This window comes from Pempheris klunzingeri, chromosome 18 (assembly GCF_042242105.1).
Source record: "Pempheris klunzingeri isolate RE-2024b chromosome 18, fPemKlu1.hap1, whole genome shotgun sequence".
Classification (NCBI taxonomy): Eukaryota; Metazoa; Chordata; class Actinopteri; order Acropomatiformes; family Pempheridae; genus Pempheris; species Pempheris klunzingeri.
The window spans coordinates 12,840,937-12,864,207 of NC_092029.1; the positions used below are offsets into that span (position 1 = coordinate 12,840,937).

At 41.4% G+C, this 23,271-nt stretch overlaps 3 protein-coding genes across 6 annotated transcripts; 2 read left to right on the forward strand and 1 right to left on the reverse strand.

The window, feature by feature from the left end:
- The first annotated feature begins 14 nt into the window (after positions 1 to 14).
- On the forward strand, positions 15 to 2,649 carry ppil6 (peptidylprolyl isomerase (cyclophilin)-like 6). The gene is made up of 8 exons (XM_070849782.1): positions 15 to 98; positions 207 to 302; positions 902 to 1,090; positions 1,351 to 1,413; positions 1,624 to 1,771; positions 2,136 to 2,195; positions 2,305 to 2,440; positions 2,538 to 2,649. Exons 1-8 carry the CDS (start codon positions 15 to 17, stop codon positions 2,647 to 2,649), a joined length of 888 nt encoding a protein of 295 aa, XP_070705883.1.
- An 869-nt stretch (positions 2,650 to 3,518) lies between these two features.
- cd164 (CD164 molecule, sialomucin) lies at positions 3,519 to 16,690 on the forward strand. Of its 2 annotated transcripts, XM_070848908.1 has the most exons (6): positions 3,519 to 3,710; positions 4,366 to 4,437; positions 10,957 to 11,025; positions 11,406 to 11,522; positions 12,499 to 12,576; positions 12,677 to 16,690. In XM_070848908.1, the coding sequence occupies exons 1-6, from the start codon at positions 3,641 to 3,643 to the stop codon at positions 12,844 to 12,846; spliced, it is 576 nt and encodes a 191-aa protein (XP_070705009.1). In that variant the 5' UTR covers positions 3,519 to 3,640; the 3' UTR covers positions 12,847 to 16,690. The 2 variants fall into 2 exon arrangements, with proteins under 2 accessions (XP_070705009.1, XP_070705010.1); XM_070848909.1 differs by lacking the exon at positions 11,406 to 11,522.
- Positions 10,513 to 23,260, reverse strand: cep57l1 (centrosomal protein 57, like 1). Of its 3 annotated transcripts, none has more exons than XM_070848906.1 (12): positions 23,134 to 23,260; positions 22,493 to 22,664; positions 22,191 to 22,379; positions 21,965 to 22,086; positions 21,568 to 21,681; positions 21,398 to 21,475; positions 21,156 to 21,245; positions 20,987 to 21,061; positions 20,636 to 20,886; positions 20,413 to 20,557; positions 20,104 to 20,218; positions 10,513 to 10,649 (listed from the first exon to the last, which is right to left on the reverse strand). In XM_070848906.1, exons 1-12 carry the CDS (start codon positions 23,152 to 23,154, stop codon positions 10,522 to 10,524), a joined length of 1,500 nt encoding a protein of 499 aa, XP_070705007.1. In that variant the 5' UTR covers positions 23,155 to 23,260; the 3' UTR covers positions 10,513 to 10,521. The 3 variants fall into 3 exon arrangements, with proteins under 3 accessions (XP_070705007.1, XP_070705006.1, XP_070705008.1); XM_070848905.1 differs by having other exon boundaries at positions 21,965 to 22,089; XM_070848907.1 differs by lacking the exon at positions 10,513 to 10,649 and having other exon boundaries at positions 19,737 to 20,218.
- Positions 23,261 to 23,271: the final 11 nt, after the last annotated feature.

Consider the following 23,271-nt stretch of genomic DNA (forward strand, 5'->3'; position numbering starts at 1 on the left):
TTTTCTTTTCTCTCATGGCCTCGAAAAGAAAAATGCACCTAGAAATCATCGGTTTAGTCAAAAACAGTAACTTTCATGTTGCCAAAAGTATTGCCGAGGTAAACCGTTGATTTTAATCAGATTTATAGTTTTGTAAAATTCATATGTTTTAACCTTCACGTTAACAACGCTTGTTTCTTTAGACTAACTTTACGCAAAATCAACAGGCGCTGAAGCAGAAGTTTCCTGAGGCATTTCTGGATCCAAGCATTCAACCACTACTCGAATTTGACTGGCACACATATCTATGGAACAAGAAAAGGGTCAGTCGTCTGATTATATTACAAGTAAAGCTCAGATTTTTAGCTATTTAAAGGCACTTCGCACCCACACACGTGTTTTAAATTGTTGTTGTTAACTGGACAACTTAAAACGCAGAGCTATGTTGGCAAACATGATGATACCACTCTTTATGTATGACTAATATGGAGGTGTAGATGCTAAGTTAAAGTAGAATAGTTGTATAAACAGTAAGTATCAAGCAAAGGAAATCAGTAGGCAGCAGTATGACTTATGGCAGTGTTATATTACAGAGATGATATTATTATAAAATCTAATTATCATTATTATTATATTTGTCTCTAAAATTCAGCACAGCAGAAGTGTAAATTATTATAAAACTAAAAAGCATCAAAACCGAACTGTACTTGAGTAAATATTCTTGTTACTTTCCACCACTGATGACCTCATCTGATGATAATGCAGCTGTAATAGTAGGAGCTAATGTATGGACTGCTGACGGTTGTGGTTGCTATACATCTAAACACACCTACACAGCTCAGTTGCTGCTGTAGTTTGACGTTGTGGTTATTCGGAAATGCTGAATCACAACCCATTTGTTGTTCAACACTTGTGATTCAAGGAGCTGCGTGGTGAAGCGTGGCAGTACTCCAGCAGCCTGATGTGCTTTCTGAACGGCCTTCTCCTCGGTAACGACAAGGATCTCGCCAGCTGGGCCGAGAATCAGTGGAGTTTCACTTCCACTCGGCCGCAGGCTTTCTACATGGCTCTCACTGAGGACTGCTACAGGATACACCTCCAGAAAACTGGGGCAAGTCAACACCCCAGGCACATAAATAACAAACGTACATAAAAAATATAGATGTATGGAAAGTTCTTCTATTTTTGATGAAACAGGACTTCTGCACACGCCACTTATGACTTTTTTGGATTAGTGTTTGCAAACCTTCAGGCTCCAGTCATAGTTACAGCCACCAGTGGCTCTTCTAGCTGAATATTACTCTGTAAAAATTGCATATTTATTACATGTTTGACCTGAAAAGATTACATATCTCTGTCCTTTCATCATAGCATCAGTTTGTCTTCATGGACATTGAGATAGCAGGAGAGGCAGTGGGGAGGTTATTGTTTGAGGTGAGGCAACTCTGACATGTGAAGTACAAATTCATGTATTTTCACATAATGCTTACACATCCCATACTGTGTTATCTCAACCCATCTATCATCGTCACTCTTGAGAGAACACTAATAGATATTGTTGAATTTATTGACATAAGACACTAGATGACCATTACAGAATAAAAGCATGTTAAAATGACATGCTGTTCTCCGTCTCCTTCTCAGCTGTTCTCAGATGTTTGTCCAAAGACATCAAAGAACTTCGAGGCTCTGTGCACCGGAGAGCGAGGCCTGTCGCAGGGTGGCCTACCTCTGTGCTACAAGGGCTCCGTGTTTCATCGTGTGGTGCCCAACGGCTGGGTGCAAGGTGGAGGTACGGTCCACACTGGTCCTTTAGACACACATTAGACACACACATGCCACATGTAGAGATCAATGAATTGGGCTTAAAGGTTATCTTTTTCTGCTCTTAAAGGCTGTAATTTTCTTAACTGATCTGACTCTTTTATTTACAGTAAGTGAGATAAGTAAACTCCTCTGTCTTCCTATCCACATTACTCATTATTTTTTCCCAGAGAGACTACACAGCCTAACCTAAATTTAGATTATGACAGCACCTAAAGCCATCCACACAATACTGTGTGACTGAGGAAGTGAATCAAAAAATATTCTGAAATTAGTTTTTGTAGTAGCCCTGTGGTCTAGTCACACGGTAACTGTATGTTTCTATATTGCAGATATTTCTCCAGAACGGAAAGGTGACGGAGGGGAGTCAATCTACGGCCCAACATTTGAAGGTTTTTCAATACATCTTGAGTGTTACTATCAGATGTTCACTGTGCAAGCATGTATTTTACTGGAAGATTTACTCTGTCTGTCTGTAGCATGTGTCCTTTCTCCACTCAGATGAGAGCTTTGCCGTGTCTCACGCAAAACGAGGCACGCTGGGAATGGCCAATAAGGGTCCACACACCAATGGCTCCCAGTTCTACATCACCCTGCAGCCAACACCATGGATGGACAGGACCTATGTAGCATTTGGGTTTGTATCCCTAGTTTGACTTGAGAGACATTTCTGTATTATCTCAGATCTCTCATACAATTTTGCTCCAATCTAATGCCTTTATTTTCCATTCTAGTCAAGTGGTCGAGGGTGACGACGTCCTCAGGAGATTAGAAGCGGCTGTGACTTGCAATGAAAGACCCAAATATGACTGTAAAGTTACAGATTGTGGAGTGTTTAAGTTTTAGCGCCTACACATTAATCACTGATGTCTTTTGAAACAAGATCTGTGAATGTTTTTCTTGTAATAAAATAAACATAAGGAACATTGTCTGGATATACAAATATGTGAAAAAAAAGTATTTTGCTTTTCTACAGAACCTTTGTAGATATTTGTAATTTTGTGTTTAAACTGTGCATGACTCAAATAAAATAAGTTTTGTGCCTTTGTCAACTAGCATTTCATCATTCTGTAAGGGTTCCACATTTGTATGTGTGTGCATGTGAAGGACATTATACTTTTATAATAGCTTGCTTGTATTTTTGTTACATTTAATGTGTTTATTCATAAAATACTTAACAGGTAGAATCAACAAAATTCATAATATCCACTATACTGTAGTAGACACGCAGCAGCAGAGAGAAATCTGTGCAGGTGCTGAAGTAGAAAACACAATGCTGATAATACTGTAGGGTGAAAATACTGATGTTTTACATGTGTAAAGTCTTGCTTGGCAACTCAGATTTCTCCTCTATCATGCCAATAGTTTAATGATTATAAATACAACTCTAGCTGTCTTAAAATAAAACTGTGAGAGGTTACTTTTAGCACATTAATATTCAGTGTTTGGTGTCACAGGTGTGCTTTACATCAGGTGCATTAGAGCGACGTCTCATCCCAGCAGAAGTGGAAGTGAAACCATTTGGTGAATGACAATTTGTAGAAAACCCTCTCCCTCCCTCCCTTCCTCCCTCCCTCCCTCCCTCTCTCTCTCTCTCTCTCCCTCAGGCCTTAGCAGCTCACGTACACTTTTTTTTTTTCGTTTTTTTTCTCACCCCTCCCAGTAAAAAAGTGCCACATGACCTGTCAAATAGGAAGTAGGCGAGCTAGCGAGCAGCGACGACCAGGAAAGCAACACGGGAGGAGGCAGTGAAATCCGCCAAGTCTCATTCTCGACGTTTCTCAGCAGATTTATTTCCCTCCAGCCGGGCAGACGGAGCAAGAAGTTGTCCGCAGTCATGCACTTGAAGGCGGTGTTTGTTGCTGTAGTTGTGGCTCTGGTTGGCGCATCAGCCGCCGCGGACTCAGGTAAGTTTACCGACCTCTCATCGGTGAGCTAGCGGCTAGCTCACAGCTGCCGTGTCGCTCCTCAGCTCGGTGAAGACACCCCTCCTCCCCCGCTAGCTGGCTTTAATCCGCCTGTGTGCCTCCATTTTTGGTCCCTGCGGGGCCCGTCGGGTGCCTCGCTCCTCAGTCTGACACTTGTCACTCAAATTTGTTTTGCTTCACACAAAACATACAAACTAGATACCCTTTATGGCAACTTGTCAGCTCCCCCCCACCACACGCTGGCCAGCAAGTTAACCAGCTAACGCTTTGGAGGCAGCTAGCAAGCAATGTGAGCTGAAATGAAATTGAAATGAACCAAACTATTCCTGTCACAATGTGAGCAGTGAGAGGACACAGGGGTTGATTATGGAGGCAGGAACCAGATGCAATTGTCAGATCCAGTTGATCAGGTACCAGATCAGCCTGTTATGCAACAGCCTCACTTTACATGCCTGTTTTTGTTTATTTGTGCTAAAAGGATTTGTCATTGTTATTGTAAGTTACACCCTTTTTTTTTTTAGCAGCAGCACATGGACTTCCAGAGAGCTGGAGCTTCATCCTCTATCACATGCAGGAAGTTACCTTCATTTACGACCACCATAACTAAATCTGATGTGTGACCTTTTCTTTGCAGATGGATGCTCCGCTTTGTCATGTGATTTATGTGGAAACACCGGTGACTGCCAGTGGGTTAACTGCACAACATGTGAGTATCTGTCTGTCCTAAGTGTGCGACACAGGTTGGTCTTTGTGCGTCCTAAATTGTGCAGACCGCTGAACCGATCAGACACATGATTCCTGGGTTTTGGGAAGAATTTGTGGCAGTGGATGCTGACTTTTAGATGATGTCATCCCATTTTCTCCAAAGCCCGAGCTGTATCGTAATCGTCTGGCAACACTAACCACCGCTGTGCATCTGGACTGGCTGGTCTGGCAGTAAATTACTGGCACACGGCCCCATAGGATGAGGGCCTTAGGTTGGGCAAAATTCTGCAAGATTGCATAGACTCTGTGCTATTTCTTATCACATTATGTTTATTGTAGATGATTGATGTGGCTGGGAAGGCAAAGCTCATTGTTTTCTTAAAAAAAAATTAATGTCTTAGTTTCACCTTAGCTGTGGTTTTGCTGCCCTTTGCCTACATCTGTGTCACTGTTTTGCAATTTCATTATGTTAATGGCAATGTCTGTCTAAACATGAGTGCTTCAGATATGAGAGACCTCTCTGACTTCTGCACCACAGAGGGGAAATATGCTGCAGTGGTGTTTTCAACCTAATTTGGAAGTCTGCTGGTTGTGATTTAGAAATATGCATCATTCAGTTAAAAGGCATTTCCGTAACAAAACTTCATGACAGATTGCTTCCCGAGTCAACCAATGGCTTTTCATTCACTGCATGCCCCCTCTGCGGTTTGTGGTGTCAGTAGGTCAGCTGGTTGTTTTCATGTTCTCAGTATTGGAAATAAGTTAGCAGGTTTATTGGCTTAAGAAGAGATCAGGCGGCATATTGTTGTATCTTAAAATTGTAGGTTTGTCACTCAATTTCAGTCAGCCGATATTAATAAAACAGTGCGATTAACCCTCGTGATTATTGGCTTAGACGCACACTTTTGGCCAAGGGTTTGATGAGGTAGAGTCCACAGTGTGCAGTCAGACACGAGCGGGTCTCTAATGATTTGTGAATAAGATGAGCAGGAGAGGAAGAGAGGGGATGTGTGTCAGGAAGCCTGCAATATCCTCACACTGGGGAACAGAAGGAAAGAGGATGGCAACACGAGTGAGAGGAAAGAGTGTGGAGATACGATAAAAGATACATTTCACGTGACTTCTTGTTCTCACAATTTATGGCTCGAGCACTGAGGTTTCATTTGAGTTGTCATTAGGCTCAAAGAACTACTGATACTTTTACAAGAGTGTAATCTCAACTGTATTACTTGTTGGTCTAGCATGTACGAAATCTGTCAGCTTTGCTCCTGCAACAGTTTACTTAAGTGGGACAAGCACAGGTATTTTAGCTCTCATAGGAGCTGACCTGTTTGACAACTTCACCAGTGAGCAGCTTTGACCTTCTGTATTGAGATTTGGTGTATCCACACCCTCTTTCTGCTTTGTTTCTGTGTGTCCATAATGACGCATTACTTTATTATATATGAAGTGGTTGAACAGGACAGTTGAGGTGACAGTTATGAACCTTTTCTGGGAGTCGAGGGAAAAAGGAGAGCTCTTTTGGCAAGCAACCTGCATAGGTTTACAGTAACACTAAATCTCTATGAGGAAATAAGAACAAAACAACCGGGGTTAAAAACACAGTTTAAATCAAGACCTGTCCTCTAGCTGATTTGTAGTCATTTTCACAAGTTTTAATCTACAATAAACAAGTTGGCAGACTCATTACTAAATGTTTCATGGAGGTTTGGCTGTTTTTAATCCTGTTCTTGTTGGGAGATGTGTCTCCTAAACTTCCTTCTCAAAGACGTTCCTTAGTGCTGTTAGACACCAGCCTCTTACACAGGAAACAAGCAGGGACAACTGTTCTGAATGATACTCACTGCTTACCACAAAAGCACACAGACACATACCAAGTAAGCCTAGAGCTAAAGCCTTTCACAAACTCAAGAGTGGATCCCCTATTTGATATGTACTCAGTAAAAACAAGAAGGTCAGCTGTGGCCAGTTGAAGTGGCTTTGCACAGGGTAACCACACTGGTGCAGCAAGCTAACGCCTACCACACTGTCATTACCAGGTTTATCTTCGATTTAGAGATTTTGTGTAAACCAGCTTTTGGCGTCAGAGGCGCATTTCCCGGCAGCCCAGTGTTTAAACGTTAAAAAAACCTTACACGTGTACACGCAAGCTCTGTAGCGCCTTAAACTGCAGGCTGTAGTCAGTGACGAAGCTTGATGAGTGCTCTTAACCAAGAGGCTGCTTTTTCAGTGGTAAGATGGGCCCCCTCACTCGCACGTCTGGCTTGAGCGAGCTGTGAATGAACCTCGTGGTGTTGATGATGTCACCATAAAGGGTGAGAGCCAGCCCTACCTTTCACAGCTGCCTGTGAGATAACAACCCTCTGACCTACTGGAGAGTGAAAAAAAAATCTCTTCCCATATGGGTCGACATACATAGATCGCAGTGTCAGATCACACAGAAAGTGTGAAAAATAATGCAGCTGCACTCTCAAAATGACCTGATCTTTGAGTGTGAGTAAACATTTAGAAAGGCAGTGATTCATTACATTTCCAGAAGATATGAGGCAATCTTTTTCTCTTTTTTTTGCTCAATTTCCTTCCTGGTCAGTCATAACAAAACTATTAAATCATGTAATTTAACTGGATAAAGGTTAAAACATACATGAAGCTGCAGCCCTACGTTGGTAGCTATTCTTTCAGATCGCAGTCACTGAGCATTAATTTGCCAAATACCACAAAGCCCAGCTTCGGTGATAACCACAGAAATGACCTCAACAGAATCTTTACGTCGTGATCCACAAACTGATCGTTACGACAGGACAGCCATTTGGTAGCTGCTTGTATCCAAGGCTAGTGCGCAAAGATGCATAACCTGATATAAGGACCACAAAATACAGCCCTGTGAGCCGTGGAAAATGTAACACAGACTCGTGAGTCATTTGTGGCAGTGTTTGGAGAAAGCCGAAAGATGCTTCCAACAATGGCTGCAGCCTTACTGTTAAAATTGGTGAATCTGTAATTTATGAGCAGCCATCTGGTGGGAGTCACTACGTTTGGTTGCTGTGAATTATAGTATAACGAGGAAGGGAGGTGTAGGGAGGTATTTTACAGCACCAGGTGCACTACACCCAATGCTCCTGTATTCCACTGTGATAATGACCCCATATGCTCATAGAAACAAATTTTTTTATAAACAAAGATGAGGTGAAAGGCCTTTTAATGGCCTTCCCTGTCACTATGTTTAATCATTATTGAATGGGGAATATATTTTCCACTTCCTCATTACTTAGACGTTTAGTTTCAGTAGCTTACAAATCATTAATTTCAGCTCTAATACATAATATATTTATTGATTATCAAAACTTCACATACATTCTGAATCCCAAATTAGCTCTTAAGTATTTTACATTTTTTATTATATTTTTCTTAATATAAAGTCATTTTGAAATTACTGTCCCAAATTTATCAAATAGTTTCCTGTACATACAGTATTTGGGCAATATGACATTTCTGTTGTATGGATGTTTGTTTCAAAGGTTGTAATCAAATGTTTACACAGTTTAGCGTGAATAGCAGGAGGAATGGCAGGAGGAATAGCAGGAGGAATGGCAGGAGGAACGGCAGGAGTAATGGCGTATAACTGGGTGTGAAAACAATCAGTAGTCACAAGTTGCTGCGTCAGTCGTGACTCATGGTTTCCTCACTGTGACGCAGGCCGAGTTATATATTGAAGAAGCACAAACTGATAGAAACGTCTGTGTTTGTTTAACTCATAGAATTCCATCTTGCTGCAGTTAATGATGTCTGAAAAATTATTTACTCTTTTAGGTACATGAATAAATCACTAAATTAATGCTGGGTCATGTCTGTGTCTTGACCTCTTGTCAAGTATTTGGCATGGACAAGACTTTATGGTGGGGCAAAGTCCCTCTGTGTCGTGGTTAATTTGTAATCCGATTTTAAAGTAAAAGAGAAAACCCCTAGATGATCAAACTATGACTGAACACAGCAAAAAAATGACAATTTTATTGTATTTTGCCCGTGTACTGCACTATATTTCAGAGGGAACCTTTATTTGACATTTTTAGTCGCTACTTATTGCAGATAAACATTGTACATACAAATCATTTGATTTTAGGAAATACAGTGGGGCAAAAAAGTATTTAGTCAGCCACCAATTGTGCAAGTTCTCCCACTTAAAAAGATGAGAGAGGCCTGTAATTTTCATCATAGGTACACTTCAACTATGAGAGACAGAATGAGAAAAAAAATCCAGAAAATCACATTGTCTGGTTTTTAAAGAATTTATTTGCAAATTATGGTGGAAAATAAGTATTTGGTCAATAACAAAAGTTCATCTCAATACTTTGTTATATACCCTTTGTTGGCAATGACAGAGGTCAAACGTTTTCTGTAAGTCTTCACAAGGTTTTCACACACTGTTGCTGGTATTTTGGCCCATTCCTCCATGCAGAGCTCCTCTAGAGCAGTGATGTTTTGGGGCTGTCGCTGGGCAACACGGACTTTCAACTCCCTCCAAAGATTTTCTATGGGGTTGAGATCTGGAGACTGGCTAGGCCACTCCAGGACCTTGAAATGCTTCTTACGAAGCCACTCCTTCGTTGCCTGGGCGGTGTGTTTGGGATCATTGTCATGCTGAAAGACCCAGCCACGTTTCATCTTCAATGCCCTTGCTGATGGAAGGAGGTTTTAACTCAAAATCTCACGATACATGGCCCCATTCATTCTTTCCTTTACACGGATCAGTCGTCCTGGTCCCTTTGAAGATAAACAGCCCCAAAGCATGATGTTTCCACCCCCATGCTTCACAGTAGGTATGGTGTTCTTTGGATGCAATTCTTTCTCCTCCAAACACAACAAGTTGAGTTTTTACCAAAAAGTTCTATTTTGGTTTCATCTGACCATATGACATTCTCCCAATCCTCTTCTGGATCATCCAAATGCTCTCTAGCAAACTTCAGACGGGCCTGGACATGTACTGGCTTAAGCAGGGGGACACGTCTGGCACTGCAGGATTTGAGTCCCTGGCGGCGTAGTGTGTTACTGATGGTAGCCTTTGTTGCTTTGGTCCCAGCTGTCTGCAGGTCATTCACTAGGTCCCCCCGTGTGGTTCTGGGATTTTTGCTCACCGTTCTTGTGATCATTTTGACCCCACGGGGTGAGATCTTGCGTGGAGCCCCAGATCGAGGGAGATTATCAGTGGTCTTGTATGTCTTCCATTTTCTAATAATTGCTCCCACAGTTGATTTCTTCACACCAAGCAGTTTACCTATTGCAGATTCAGTCTTCCCAGCCTGGTGCAGGTCTACAATTTTGTTTCTGGTGTCCTTTGACAGCTCTTTGGTCTTGGCCATAGTGGAGTTTGGAGTGTGACTGTTTGAGGTTGTGGACAGGTGTCTTTTATACTGATAACGAGTTCAAACAAGTGCCATTAATACAGGTAACGAGTGGAGGACAGAGGAGCCTCTTAAAGAAGAAGTTACAGGTCTGTGAGAGCCAGAAATCTTGCTTGTTTGTAGGTGACCAAATACTTATTTTACCGAGGAATTTACCAATTAATTCATTAAAAATCCTACAATGTGATTTCCTGGATTCTTTCCCCCCATTCTGTCTCTCATAGTTGAAGTGTACCTATGATGAAAATTACAGGCCTCTCTCATCTTTTTAAGTGGGAGAACTTGCACAATTGGTGGCTGACTAAATACTTTTTTGCCCCACTGTAAACCACATAGCGGTGAATAAGGTTGTTAAAATGAGCTTATACTTGACCAGCTCCAACATCAAAACGCTTTTTGCATGTTGAAACACTAGTAACATAAGTCTATAGTAATTCACAGGTGATGCTGTTGTACTTTTACTCAAGTAAAATTTGCAGGACTTTTACTTGTAGTATTTTTACATTGTTGTCTTACTACTTTTACTTAAGTATATGATCTGAGTACTTATTAAACCACTGCTCGTAAGGTAATTTTTCTGTTTTATTATCAGTAGCTGTATTAGCTGTGAATAAACAATGTGTTGAATCAGAATCTAATATTGCCACATATACTGTGCTAATGTGGTAAAAATTCAAATAAAATGCTTACAAACAGGTTTCAGACATGCCCAACTTCAAATAATCAAGTGTTATGATGGAGGCAGCAGGGTCGAAGCAGCACCATCCTCCCAACTTCAGGATGTGGGTCTGTGTGAATAACAGCTCTGACCTTCCTGTGGGGCAGATAAGGAAATAAAATTACCCCACTGCGCATTTTGTTGCTCAAGTATTTGCACGCTCAGAACAAGTGAAAGACAGATCATCAAATGCTGCTGTGTGAACGTCATCTTTAGGACACACACTGTGATGTTGGTGATCACTTTGATTCTTGTTGAGCTGTTTAATGAGGGTGTTGTGAGACGTCAAGTTACTACTAACAGGCTCAGGATTGAACTGAAATGAATAAAAGGGAGTACTTAAACTTAATTCATGTAAAGCATGAATCGGGCATTTAATTTATGATACTTTTCTCTCTTTCAGTACCTGCTAGCTGCCGCAACATGAGTCTTGTGCCTGATAATGAGACCTGCAGCAATGCTAGCTGCTCAGGTAAGTCTAATTATATAGTAGTTGTGAATATCAGACTGGAAATTAACAATTTATATTACCATGTGTTCTTTAAGGCCCTAAGAGAATCGGCAGACTCTATATTTCTATAAAAAAAAAACACAGTTCTCCAAATTCCTGCAGATTCTGTTAGGGTCTAGCTACGCTCTAACTAAGGTGTCAGTTAATGGTAAGTTTCAGCGCTTTGGGTCTGTCTCTTATCTGTTTTCCGTGTTTGTGTCCAAAAGACTTGGCTAGGTGTAGAAAATAACTTTCACCTGCCTAAGAGGGCCTGATGAGGGAGGGTTGTGTAACCATGTTGTTTTGGTGGCTTCTCTTGCGTTCCTCCTTTCACCCTGTCTTGGTGTCGGTTCCCTGTCCAGCTTTTCTATCCTCAACAGTCCAGGCTTCAGCTACCCCTGCTCCTCCGACTGCTTCCCCTCCCGCTACAGTCCCCCCTAGCCCTGTTGTCACCACCACCTCTAACAACACCACCACAGGTAACCAGTCCCTAAAAATCTCAGCTACTCCCTGCTGTGTTGTCCAGGTTTTAAGGTTTGAAGTTGTCTTGTGAATAGTTTAAATTTGTAATCCTTAAGAATTTGCTTGATATAGTTATTTTCTACAATATCATTCATTGTATTTACCTCAGTAATTACTTCTTTACGTAGTATTTCTCATTATTAGCAGTTGAGTCCAACGTTCCTGTCCACCAAAACGTCTTCACACATGCATGCATAAGATATTCACAGGAAACGAGGCAGCATGCAAGCGAGCGTTAATGTTTTCATTTCATCTCAGTGATAACAGCTCCACTGTTTACTGCTCACCCTCTTCAAATCTTATCAGAGTTGTATTAAGTTACCGCTAATACAAACCCAACATTTCCAACTGCCGCTGCTTTATATTGAAAGTCTTCAACTGGCGAGAAACAGGATGAGTTTCATTATGAATCAGCCACAGGAAATGTAGCGCATTTGTCACCAAGGCAAGCACTGACTGTGATTGTTCATCAGAAATACGTCTACATAAAAAGGACAACATGAATTTTCAGCATTTTGCGTCAGTGGAGAAGTTACTGCTGGAACAAGAGGGGCCAACCAAAGCGAGCTGATAGATGAAGAGTTACATTACAGAATAAAAGGCAACAAAGCTGCACAAACCCAACTCCTCAGCAAGGAAACGAACGTAACTGTGCCCTGCTGTGTGGAAAACTGACTTCTGACAAATTGACTTCTTTGCTAAAACAATGCGTTTGTTTGGCTGCACTATAAACAGATACACCAGTATTTATATTTTTGACAAAGTAGCTGCTCAAGTAGTGCTTGCTTCAATAATAAACCACTATTACTGGTGCCATGAGTAAACACAGGTGTCTGAAAATCAACAAAAACCAATATCTTAAGGATTACAACTTTAAACAAGTCAAATGGTTTAGCTGTGTAAAGGCTAATGGATGTGTTCTGACTACTACAGGCAATGCAACCATTATTTCCTCCATTGCCCCCACGCACAGTGGTAACACCACCTATACGACCGCATCCTCTACTTCAAGTAAGCGGCAGAGTCTGACACTGTGATGGAGTGAGAATGTCTCTAAATCAGTCATGTTATTTAGATAAACATGAGTAACTTATCTATCCATGTATCGCAGCTGGAACCAGCAGCACCACAGCAAGTACCCCCTCTCCCGATCCTCACAAGAACACCTTTGACGCTGCCAGCTTCATTGGTGGAATAGTGCTGGTCCTGGGCCTTCAGGCCGTGATCTTCTTCCTCTACAAATTCTGCAAGTCCAAGGACCGCAACTACCACACCCTTTGAAGCAGCCGCACTTTTGGATCCTCATCACTCAAGTCCACCGACTAGAACCTTCCAGAGAAGACTCCCAACTCGACACGCACTCATCCTGACGGACTCAAACAGTGTTTTCAAGCAAGTTTTCTAGATCTTTAGATTAAGATTCTTTGGTTTGTGCCACTGATGGTTTAGGCCTGTATTAGCGCTGCAGTTGTAGCCTGCATTTAGGCTCCCATGATAAAGGCATGATGAATCACATAGCACTAACTTTTACAACTAAACAGATCTCTAGTGATATGGCATTTAAGATTTGAGCATATGGATTACGTAATCTGGTTGCAGCTCCCACCGCATCATGCTGGTAGTCATTCTGTGAAGACCCTTTGTCAGGGAACTGTGGGGGTTTGTGTTATTTACAGCCCCTCTGCTCTTGATTCCTCAATTAAATACACCACATGAGAGTTACTCGTGTGTATACAACACACTGTAGCTTTCCTGTTGATGCTTGGGAGTAGTACCGCTGCAAACTGGTAGCATTTACGTCATTTATTTGGTCCTGATTTGGAAACACTGTTTGAGTTCACAGCTATGCTTAAACGTGACGACTCTGATGATTCAGTACTGCTTTTAGCCTGTTGAATTGTGGGCAGGCTCCCTCTCCCCTACGCAGCTGTATCATGTATATGCGTTCATAGATGATGTAAAAGAGGTGGGGTTACTTAAAGCATGAGGGAATAAAAGCAACACCCAATCATCTGATGTCAGATTGAAAAACAAGCGATCCTTCTGGTAAACAGTCTTATTTTGGGTGTCTCCCTTGACATTTAGAGTGCTGTGCATTTTCTGTCGTTGACTTCCCAGGGGAAATCTTTCAACCAATACTAGTTGGAAAAATGTGTCAAAAACTAACTGCCAGTAGAGCAGCTCAATGCAATAAATCATATGTCAAGTCATCTCCCATCCTTTTATCTCCCAATAGTAATTTCTAATCTTTACCAGAATCAGAACTTACCCACTCGGGTTGCTAACGCTGAGCTGGCCCTTTGGCCCTATTTCTCTGGAGAAGTCAAAATGAAAGATTGTAGAGTATTTCAGAAATATGAATAATTCATTTGTTTAAATAATGTGTAATATAGCGAATGAAGAGATACACAATGGCATGCGCCTTCTTGATGTGGACAATGATAGCAGTGAAGTGCCTTTAATGTCCAGTTTGACTTAAAGAGAGAACTAGAAGAGGATGAGTGGCCTGAGTGTTATCATTAGTTTATATTTCTAAGAAAGAGACTGTATCGCGGTGCTGATATTGCTGAGAACTGTCGTATCCCAGCTGGACTGAAGAGCCTTTTAATTGTTGAAGAATACAGTAGATAGTTGTCACTGGAGGGCTGTGATCAGTGAAGACTGAAGTTTTTCCCTATAAGTAGAGGATTGTATTAAGTAAATCAAACCCATGGTCTTCTCACCTTATATAAATAATAATTTAAAGGCGCTCTCCCTTTCGTGTTGCCAGATACTGCTCCCAAATTTCCCCCCAGCTCACTAGTTATGTGTCACAACTTGGTTGTGAATTGTGTTTCATTTCCAAACGTGAGCAATGAGCTGGCAGGGAAATTTTAGACCGCTGTTTGGTGATGTGAATCTCGGAGTGTACCTTTTTCAAAGAAAAAGCAAAAATATTGGACTTAATTTAAAAAGTATTGGAGAGAGTGCATTGAGGTAAAAATGTTGGACTGTTTGAGTGATGGTCTTGTTAAATGAGCGTTGCACCTGTGATTTTGGACTTTGCCGTGTAAATGAGAGGAATGTGAATGAAGTGCAGAACTGCAACAACTAAGTGGCTGTGCTAGAGCTCATGTCAAGTTCTCTAATTAGCTTGCTGCTAACTGTGATTTTTTTTTTTTTTTCTCTCTCCATTTTGTCCCTCCTGTACATAGCCATGTCCTGTTTTATCTTCTAGGTTTCAACTTGAGGAGAGGCTGAATGAAGGAGTGTTTATTATTACATTTTGCTGGTAGAGGCTTGTCAGTGTCGAGAATGTTCTGTTAAATGCCTTTTTTTTCCATTGCTGCATGCTGGATGCTTGGAGTTGTGATTTTATTTTTTTCAATAAATTGCATATGCTTTTGAGGATTTAGATACACTTAAAAACCACTTGATTATTTGTAATTAGCCCATATGCTAGTTGAAAGAATGCCTTGAAATGGTGTGCATTAAGCCAAAGTCCTCAGTTTTGGCATGGAAATTGAGCATTGCACTGACAAGCTTTGTTTTGTAACTTTGTCTTTGTAAATGTTTTCATTGTTCAGCCAAAAAAATCTGATGCTTGTCTTGAATATTAACTAGATAATAGATGAATAATCACCTTGTTTTGTATGACCGCGAATTCAAGAGTGCAGGTGTTGTTTTTTGGTTTTTGTTTTGGCTGTTATAATTTAGGATTACATGTTTTCTGCTGCTCACCATTAACACGCCTTTTAACCCAGTCACCTGGTGGCATTAGGCTACAGCCCAAAGACCCAACTATGGCGAGTAGGCTACAGAGTTTTTGCCTTAGCTGCACTCATTTGTACATTCTCGGCATGTGGAGAGCCTCCGCCCCAAATTTAGAGAAATATCAGAGTTTTATTCACAGTATGCTGTGTACGCGGTACGCTGTGTAACCACTGAACCCAGTCAGAGTGCTCTTTGCGTTTGACATGGTAGCTGCATTCCTTAAGAACACAGCATCACATGTCGACATCGCGGTGTGTCAAAACACCTCCGGTATCCATGGATTCCAATAGATGTCCATTGTGTTGCCTCTCTGCAGCTTCTACAAGTTGCTTTCTCAGTCCGTGCACCTCTTAAGGAAAAGTGCCTTATTCAGTTAATATCCATATATAGTTGTAGTTTGTAAAATGATACGCCACACTTATTCTATATTGATGGGACTCAGCACTTTCAGACCCCTGTGAAGTGTTATTTTGTGATGTAATCTGCTTAAATGTCCGTGTTGTCACGCCCAGCCTTAACTTCTTGATCAAACCCACAGAGCATTTGCTAGTGACAAGATGTCCAGGCAATTACCAGGCTTCTTTTGTTTAAAAATGTTTGTTAGATGTGTCTTGTACTTAGTGGCTGGCATTTTAGTAGTGTTTAAGTACCCGCATTTTGCCCAATCACACAATAGGATTATAGGAGTTTAAATGCTGCTGAAATGGCTATAAACGGCTAATGAATGGCAGTTTTCCACTAGATGAAGCCTTGTTTTATTCTGGACAACTTGTCACAAGCTCATTGTAACAAAGTAAACGGTCATGTCGTAACCACAGCCTCAGACCTATAGTGTTCTTTACTGCTGCAGTTCCTCCATGTTGCACACAGCCACGTCATTACTTGAATTCCACTTTTGTTGTAATTTCATTGTAGGATCGAATACTTATTTTCTGTCCAGTAGGATTTTTTAAAATTTAAAATCCAAATTTGCTTGGTTATGGAGGGCTCTCCTATCAGTTTTCAGCCTTGCAGTGTTCAATTCCAAGAGCAACGAGTAAAAAGCTTTTTGATTCCCTCCCTTTGCCTTGTAGCTTTATTGCTTTGTGCACACAATGTAGTGCCATATATTCTACATTTTGTGTTAGACGCCATCAGTCTTGTAGGTACGATTGTTTTTGGCTTTGCTCCCAACTCACTTTTACAAACACAAATATTCTCACACAGCCATATGTAGACACATGCAGGTGCCACAATGCCTCCTGAAATGTTGTGTGCTTATTTTTTGCCCCCTTTTTTTCCCTCTCAACCCTTTTATTTTGTGCCTTGTTTTCTAGTGTTGCCTTTAGTTTCACAATGTAAAACCAATAAAGTTTGAATATTGTTAAACAAATCACTGAATCTGCCCTCATTTAATGCCAGTATCAACTTTCTTTGGGCGGGTAATTTGCATGACAAATCTCAAGAGGGACGATGATACACAGCCACATCTTAGTGTAAGGCTCTGTCACCATGGTTACAGCTGAAGGGCTAGTTTCCCGGACAACAAAAGGTATCAAGTCAAGGCTTCGCTCTGTCTTGCCCTGTGTGTGTGTGTGTGTGTGTGTGTAGCTAATACTATGTCAACAAGTTCTCTGGTTAAAGAAGAAATTAACAGCAAACCACATAATCAAATCACTTCGACCATGTCTGGACATTTAGGTATTCTCACATTGATCAGTCATCACATGAAACATATTTTTCTGAACATATTTAGTTAGAAGCTAGGCTTCTCCTCATGGTAGCTTCATATGCCCTATACAAACTCTCAGAAACCACATGGGTAAATGATTTTCACAAAATGCCAAACTCATCTTATTTGGCTGAATAACGAACAGTATGTGCAAATAGCTGATGGATTTTATTTTACCCCATTGCTCCTCTGTCTGATTGTGTTGGTCAGTATGCTTGGAGGTTATTGGGAAAAGCACCAATATAATTTACAGGCATAGTCAGATTCATATCTACATAAATTTCTGATATTGCACATGCTGGATCCACCCCAACGAATCAATGACCTCCGTCTCATTCTGATAGCCTAGAGTGGTTCCCAACCTTGGGTTCGGGACTCTTCATGGACTCCTAATATAAAACTGTGACCAGATATTTGAAAAGATAAGAAAGAAAATATACGGTCGCGTTTTGTCTGATCATTCAAATACTTAATACTTTCACCTCTTCAAGCCTCTAAAAATCCCTCTAAAGAAGAAACTGCTCACAACTCAAGGCCTTTACCTCTGATGAGGGATCGAAAGCAGGCATTGCTTCATTTTAAGGGGAACTGAAAAAGCCCCAAAAGATTGGGCAACTCCTCCTCATAATATGGACAGTTTTTGGTGACACTAGTGCCCCCCCCCTTGCCCATAAACAAATAGCTCCAAAATCATCCACTCCATGGTCGCTTTTTCTCAATTCTACATGCATATTGTCCTGTATATAATACAGTGTAATGCGTGGGCTAACGCTTGGACTGGTACTCACATAGCTTAGTGATGATAATTACTGTACACACTACACTGTAGCATTCTCTTTATGTCAATGTGTTTTTGAAAAGGAAGACAGGTACAAAGTTTATTGCAGCCTTGTGCACACATCAGTAACAGTGACGCCATTTGCTGTGTTGTATCATTAATATCCAAATGTATCAGTGATTGCTACCCAACCCGCTTGTTTTTCACACACTGTTCTGCTCATGTAGCAAAAACGTCTAGCTCTAAAGGAAATGTTACTGTGCACACTCAGTAATCACGGTACGCACTGCATTCTTGACTGAGGTGTGTGCGTACAAAATGTGTTTGTGCTGAGCAGACTGTTGTTCTTTCAGTGGCCCAAAGTCCCCAGCTGGCACAGTTTCCCAGAACCAAAGAGAGTTTAAAGAGAAAGTGTTTTCTGGACAACCACACCACAATCTCTCTCTTGTGTGTCCATTGAAAACAATCTGCGGCCCGGCACTTAGCATCTACTGTTACTGGAAAGAGATAGAAAAGCTTGTGCTCTTTCACTAAGATGTGGAAAATCCTACAGTTAGCCAACTTAATCAGTAAACTTGAATTCACACATTATGGATGTTACTTTTCAGTGTTTGTACAAGTAAATTTGTCTACGGGCAAATGTCCTTGTTCGAATGTTACACTGTAGACATATCTTTATCTTCATATGACGATTAGCCGTTTATAGGCACTCCTTTCACACACCCACAACAAAATGCCTCATATCTACCCAGCCCTCCTACATACACTGCTCTCTTAACACACCACTGCTATTCAACACCAGACAAAAAGAGTGGTGCACAGTCACAAGGTATCAGAGCTGCAGGGTCAGGAGAGTGGATAGCAGGGGATGGAGATGTCTGTGGGCTTGGAGGGGTCTTAACCTGATTGCCGTGTCCAGGCATGCTCTGTAATCTAATATGGGAGCGCAGAGAAACAATGCATTAGATTTAGTCTCTCTCTCATACACCAGCTCAGTCCATTTAACCACGCAGTGAACTCTGAGTCATGCCGGGAATACCATGACCAAGCAATGTTAGCTAGATAATGAACTGAAAAGGCTGAATGCAGAGAACAGCAATAACAATCAGCTGTTTTCTTCTCCCATGACCCTGAACCTTGAACAGGGATGTCGCACTATTTTCACTTGTTTTTATTTCAGTTGGTGCTATGGGGGGGTGACTGAGATTAGCTTTAAGGTCAAAAATCCTTTCTGTGTATCAAAAATGTGACCTGATGAGACAGCTGAATGTTGACCTGGTAATGAGGAGATAATGCAGGAATGTTATGAGGCAGCTTCACATGTGGTTATTCATCCCATAGAAGGAGGCTGACTCAAATAAACAGAGCAAATGTAAAAGTCTCAGCCATGCCAGAAATGTGTCTTGTCATCTGACCAGTCTACAATTAAGATGAGAAATAGTTATCATAGTTGAATTTAAGAGAATTTAGCTGTTTTGGCTGTCCTGTGTCAAAAAGCAGTTCCACCCATTTGTACACAGCAATAGAAACCACATCCGTTTGTCCTGTGGTCAGGGCCACATTTACTCAGCTGTCCAGCCAGCTGCTGTAACAGAGTCCACAAAGCATTTGGTTTCTCTCTATTATAGACTTCTCAATACAGTAGGAGCTTGATACGGTGTGCACCATTACAACTATGTGTTATTATATGCAACTGTTCGGTGGTTCAGGAGAAAAGAACCTTCACATTTGTAAAATATACACAAGCTGAGTACTGCCACCTAGTGGTTCTCAATATGAAGGCCAGACAATAGTGCAGAGAGGGAAAAACATTTGTGCTGGTAGAACTAAAATGTGAACAAAAATGTATTTACAATATGTAGAGAAAATAAACTTTATTAAAATTTGAAAATATATTAAAATATTAAAAGTAGATTATTCCAGCTTCATTTAAGAGGAGATATATGGTCATGGTTCATAAACTGTACACCCTCTGACCTATGAAGGACGCTGAATGTGTAAGATTGCTTCACAGGTTTAATGAGTAACACATTATTAAGTTCTGTGTAAAGCACAAAAACACTTTATTCCCTCTTTTCATCGCTTACTGAAAATGTCCCAGAGGCCATGTGAAGAGAGGGGAAAGCAGCCAGCAAGGAGCCAAAGCTTGTGGTTCCACAGCTGTAGCATCAAAGCTCACACACAGAAAGCTGTTTAATAGAACCTCATGTTTCCCAGGAGAGGTCGTCTTGTTTTAGGCTTTTTCTAAACTTCTGGGTCTCTCTGAGAAGCTGCAGGTTGTTGTGAGTTGTCACACCTTTTTTTCCTTTCTGCTTGGCCTTAACAGGAGATGGAACAGGTGGCTTGATACCACCCCCCTTCTTGGCTGTGGGCTCAGCAGCACATGGATGGCTCTGGGTCAATTTGTGGACCTGTGCAGGAGTCGAAGACAGAAAACATTAGAGATGGAGATCAGCTGACCCTATAAATAGACGCTGGCCATAGATTTCTGTTGGCATAGAATGCTTTTACACATCTACAAAATCCCCCACTGAAGTAAGAAATTGTGCAGCTGACCATCTTTACAAACGTGCCTCTGGATCGTACCGACTGATGCTTCACATACCGTCTGCTGGTGTTTGCGGAGCTTAGTGATCTGAGCTCCCTTTTCCTCCATCCTGGCCACCAGCCTCTCCAGTTCTCTCTGCAGATCCTGCCTCTGCTCATGATGTTGGGTTGCATCTATCTGATCCACCAACTCCTGATGCTCACTGCCAGGAAAAAACACAGACACAGATTACTATATGTGTAAAAGTAAAACAAAAGAATCTGAAGAAAAGTTTACTCACAAGCTCATTTGTCCCAGCTCGTCCTGCAGAGCCAAGAGCAGGTCGGACAGCGAGCCCACCGCCTGGTCTGCTTGTTTGGGCTTGTGAAAAGTGGCAGAAGATGGAGAAAAGTCCTTATGGAGGCTTTTCCTGACTCCACAACCAGACCTCTGCAGCGAGCTCACTCGTTCACACAGCTGAGGCTGGTGGTGCTTCATCATGTGAAGTATACTCTGTATGTTGGCGTGGACTGAATGGCTTGGGCTTGTTGACTGGGACAAACAGGGGAAATCAACATCAGCCAAAAGGCACCAAAAGGGGGAATGGTTATTAGCGCCTGTTTTTTGGAGTTAGAGCAGAGACCTGACGTACCGTTCCTGCAACAAAGGGTATTTTTTTGTGCCTTGGGCCACTGGGTGATGCTGGCTCATTTTGTCTGGAGGTTTTCTGAGGGAGATGATGGCTGTTATCAGTGCAAACAAATATTTTCCTCACAAACTAAATACAGGCAGTTAATCAGCTTCATTTGTAAGAAAAGTACCTTGATGGGCTTTTTGGCCTTCTTCTTTGGCTTTATCTCTTCAGAGTTTGGCACAAACAATCGAAGGTTGTTGTCCAAATCCCTCTGCAGCTGAGGATGTGATAATAATAGCATGGCTAAAGTCAGGAAAAGCTCATTTCGTTTTTTTTTTGTCAAGATTTTTAAAAAAGTAAACTGAAACTGAATTTTTGTGTCATTGTTACTTTAAAGAGCTGAAAAGCGAAGTGTGTGTGGGGGCTGACCTTGTCTGCTTTCTCCTGCACTAGTTGACGCTCATGCTCTTCCTTCAGAAGTTTTTGCTCCAGAATGGCAAGCTTGGTCTAAAAGCAAAATTGCACTGTAATTGATGATCTTATCGTTCAGCTTATGATGAATAGTGTTCAGATGAACCAATTGGAAATCCCTGAATTACCTCTGCCAGAGTTTGGGTCCGACTCAAGTTGAAACAATCTGATTCAAGTTTCTCAAGCTTCTCCTGCTGAGAATGGGTGTTTGAGCTGCTTGGCTGCTGGTTCTGCAGTGAAATCTAGTGGGGAGGTAAGCAGAGATAAGATGGAGGTTAGTAACATGCATTTATGTCACTTACAGTATATTCAGAAATGCAAGGAAATAGTGGAGCACAGATGATGTAAGGGCTCAGGATCACTGATATACTTTTGTGAAAGAGTTAATTCAGTTTTGTTATTTAAAAAAAAACAAACTGTTTTGCAGCCTACAAATTCTCTGTATAATTGAATAATAGTTTTAGGGTCTACTTATAAAGAAAGTGTTGAATTTTGTTACTGTCAGTTTGTATCATTTTGGACAACCTGATTCTCCTTCAGAGCGTTCCTCTCCTTCTTAGCGTTTTCAACCATCTTCCTCATGTAGTCCAGCTGCTTCTCAAGAACTTTACAACGCGCCTCTGCAGACTGCAGCTTTGAGTCCAGCTCTGCTATCATCAAGACACAGACAGAACTGTTTAAAAAAAACATTGACATAAAAGCAAAAAAGAAGATGGCAGTGGCCTCTGGCTTTGCCTCCTTCATCGCCTACCTTTCCTGACAGAGTTATCCGTCTCAGGCCGGCTGGCTGCTGGTTGATTGGACACCGTGTAAGATGCTGTGACCTGTTGATGTGCCTGAGACTCATGGATGGACTGCTGGTAGCTCTTCTCTGCTTGCGTCCTTTCCAGCTCCAAACGCCTGATTTTCTCCTGGAGGGTCTTCAGTGCATCAACAACAGCTGAGGAGGAGTTAACAACAACGGAAAATCATGCCTGGTGATCTTAGCAGAAGGTGGCCATAAAAAAACACACTGTATGAGACAAGGAGCTTGACATAGTGGCTGAGACAAACCTCTGCTGTCCACTTTAGGTTTGGTCTGAGACAACTGAAGAGTGGCCACCTGTGAGTCCATGCTGATGGATGAGTGAGCAGGGAGCCCCAGCTGTCTTGGTAATGGTAGTATCCTGTCTGGAGGCTGGTAGTAGCTTCCAATGTAACTGTTTTTGGAGGGCGAGTCTAAAATCTGCAGACAAGAGAAGGTGGAGGTTGCTGTAGATATTTTGAGACGCGTGCAACTGAATAATGATTATTTTCACGACCAAATGACAGTTGGATCTGTAAAAATAAAAGAGCAATCATTTAAACACTGTACTGTATCCCATTGCAGCAACTTTCAGCAACACGGCGGCGTTTTCCCAAACAAGCCCATCGTTCCGCTTATATACCTTAAGAGATTTCAAAACTGCTAACGTTACGGACGCGAAAACAAACGTATTTATTTACAAATAATGTTAATATAATGAATTATCTTTGCATAACCCGAAGACTACCTCTCTTTGCAACAATCCCAGCGTAAACAAGAGCTACTTAAACGTAACAAAATCACCAGAAAGCTGATTCATAATGATGAATGCAACAACTTAGCGAAAGTAAACAATGCTAAAGCTAATGTGTTAGCAACACCCGAAGCTAGCGGCTGATTAATGACTTACCTGATCATAATGAGTCTCCATTCTGCGGCACAGACGATGCTACTACTTTCGACACCAATGACAAGTTTATCTAATATCCTCAGACTGCTTCTGTAGGTTGTAAATTATTTTTTGTGTGGCTGGCTGGCTGACTTCTTA

Excerpts from the sequence above, each read along its gene's own strand:
- ppil6 (XM_070849782.1), top strand. The coding sequence starts at position 15 with ATGGCCTCGAAAAGAAAAATGCACCTAGAAATCATCGGTTTAGTCAAA. Across the intron at positions 1,091-1,350 it reads TACACCTCCAGAAAACTGGG|CATCAGTTTGTCTTCATGGA; the intron begins GCAAGTCAACAC and ends CTTTCATCATAG. Across the intron at positions 2,441-2,537 it reads AGGACCTATGTAGCATTTGG|TCAAGTGGTCGAGGGTGACG; the intron begins GTTTGTATCCCT and ends TTTCCATTCTAG.
- cep57l1 (XM_070848905.1), bottom strand. The coding sequence starts at position 23,154 with ATGGAGACTCATTATGATCAG. Across the intron at positions 21,682-21,964 it reads ACGCTCTGAAGGAGAATCAG|ATTTCACTGCAGAACCAGCA; the intron begins GTTGTCCAAAAT and ends CCTCCCCACTAG. Across the intron at positions 21,246-21,397 it reads TGCAGGAGAAAGCAGACAAG|CTGCAGAGGGATTTGGACAA; the intron begins GTCAGCCCCCAC and ends TCACATCCTCAG.
- cd164 (XM_070848908.1), top strand. The coding sequence starts at position 3,641 with ATGCACTTGAAGGCGGTGTTTGTTGCTGTAGTTGTGGCTCTGGTTGGC. Across the intron at positions 4,438-10,956 it reads GTGGGTTAACTGCACAACAT|TACCTGCTAGCTGCCGCAAC; the intron begins GTGAGTATCTGT and ends TCTCTCTTTCAG. Across the intron at positions 11,523-12,498 it reads CTCTAACAACACCACCACAG|GCAATGCAACCATTATTTCC; the intron begins GTAACCAGTCCC and ends TGACTACTACAG.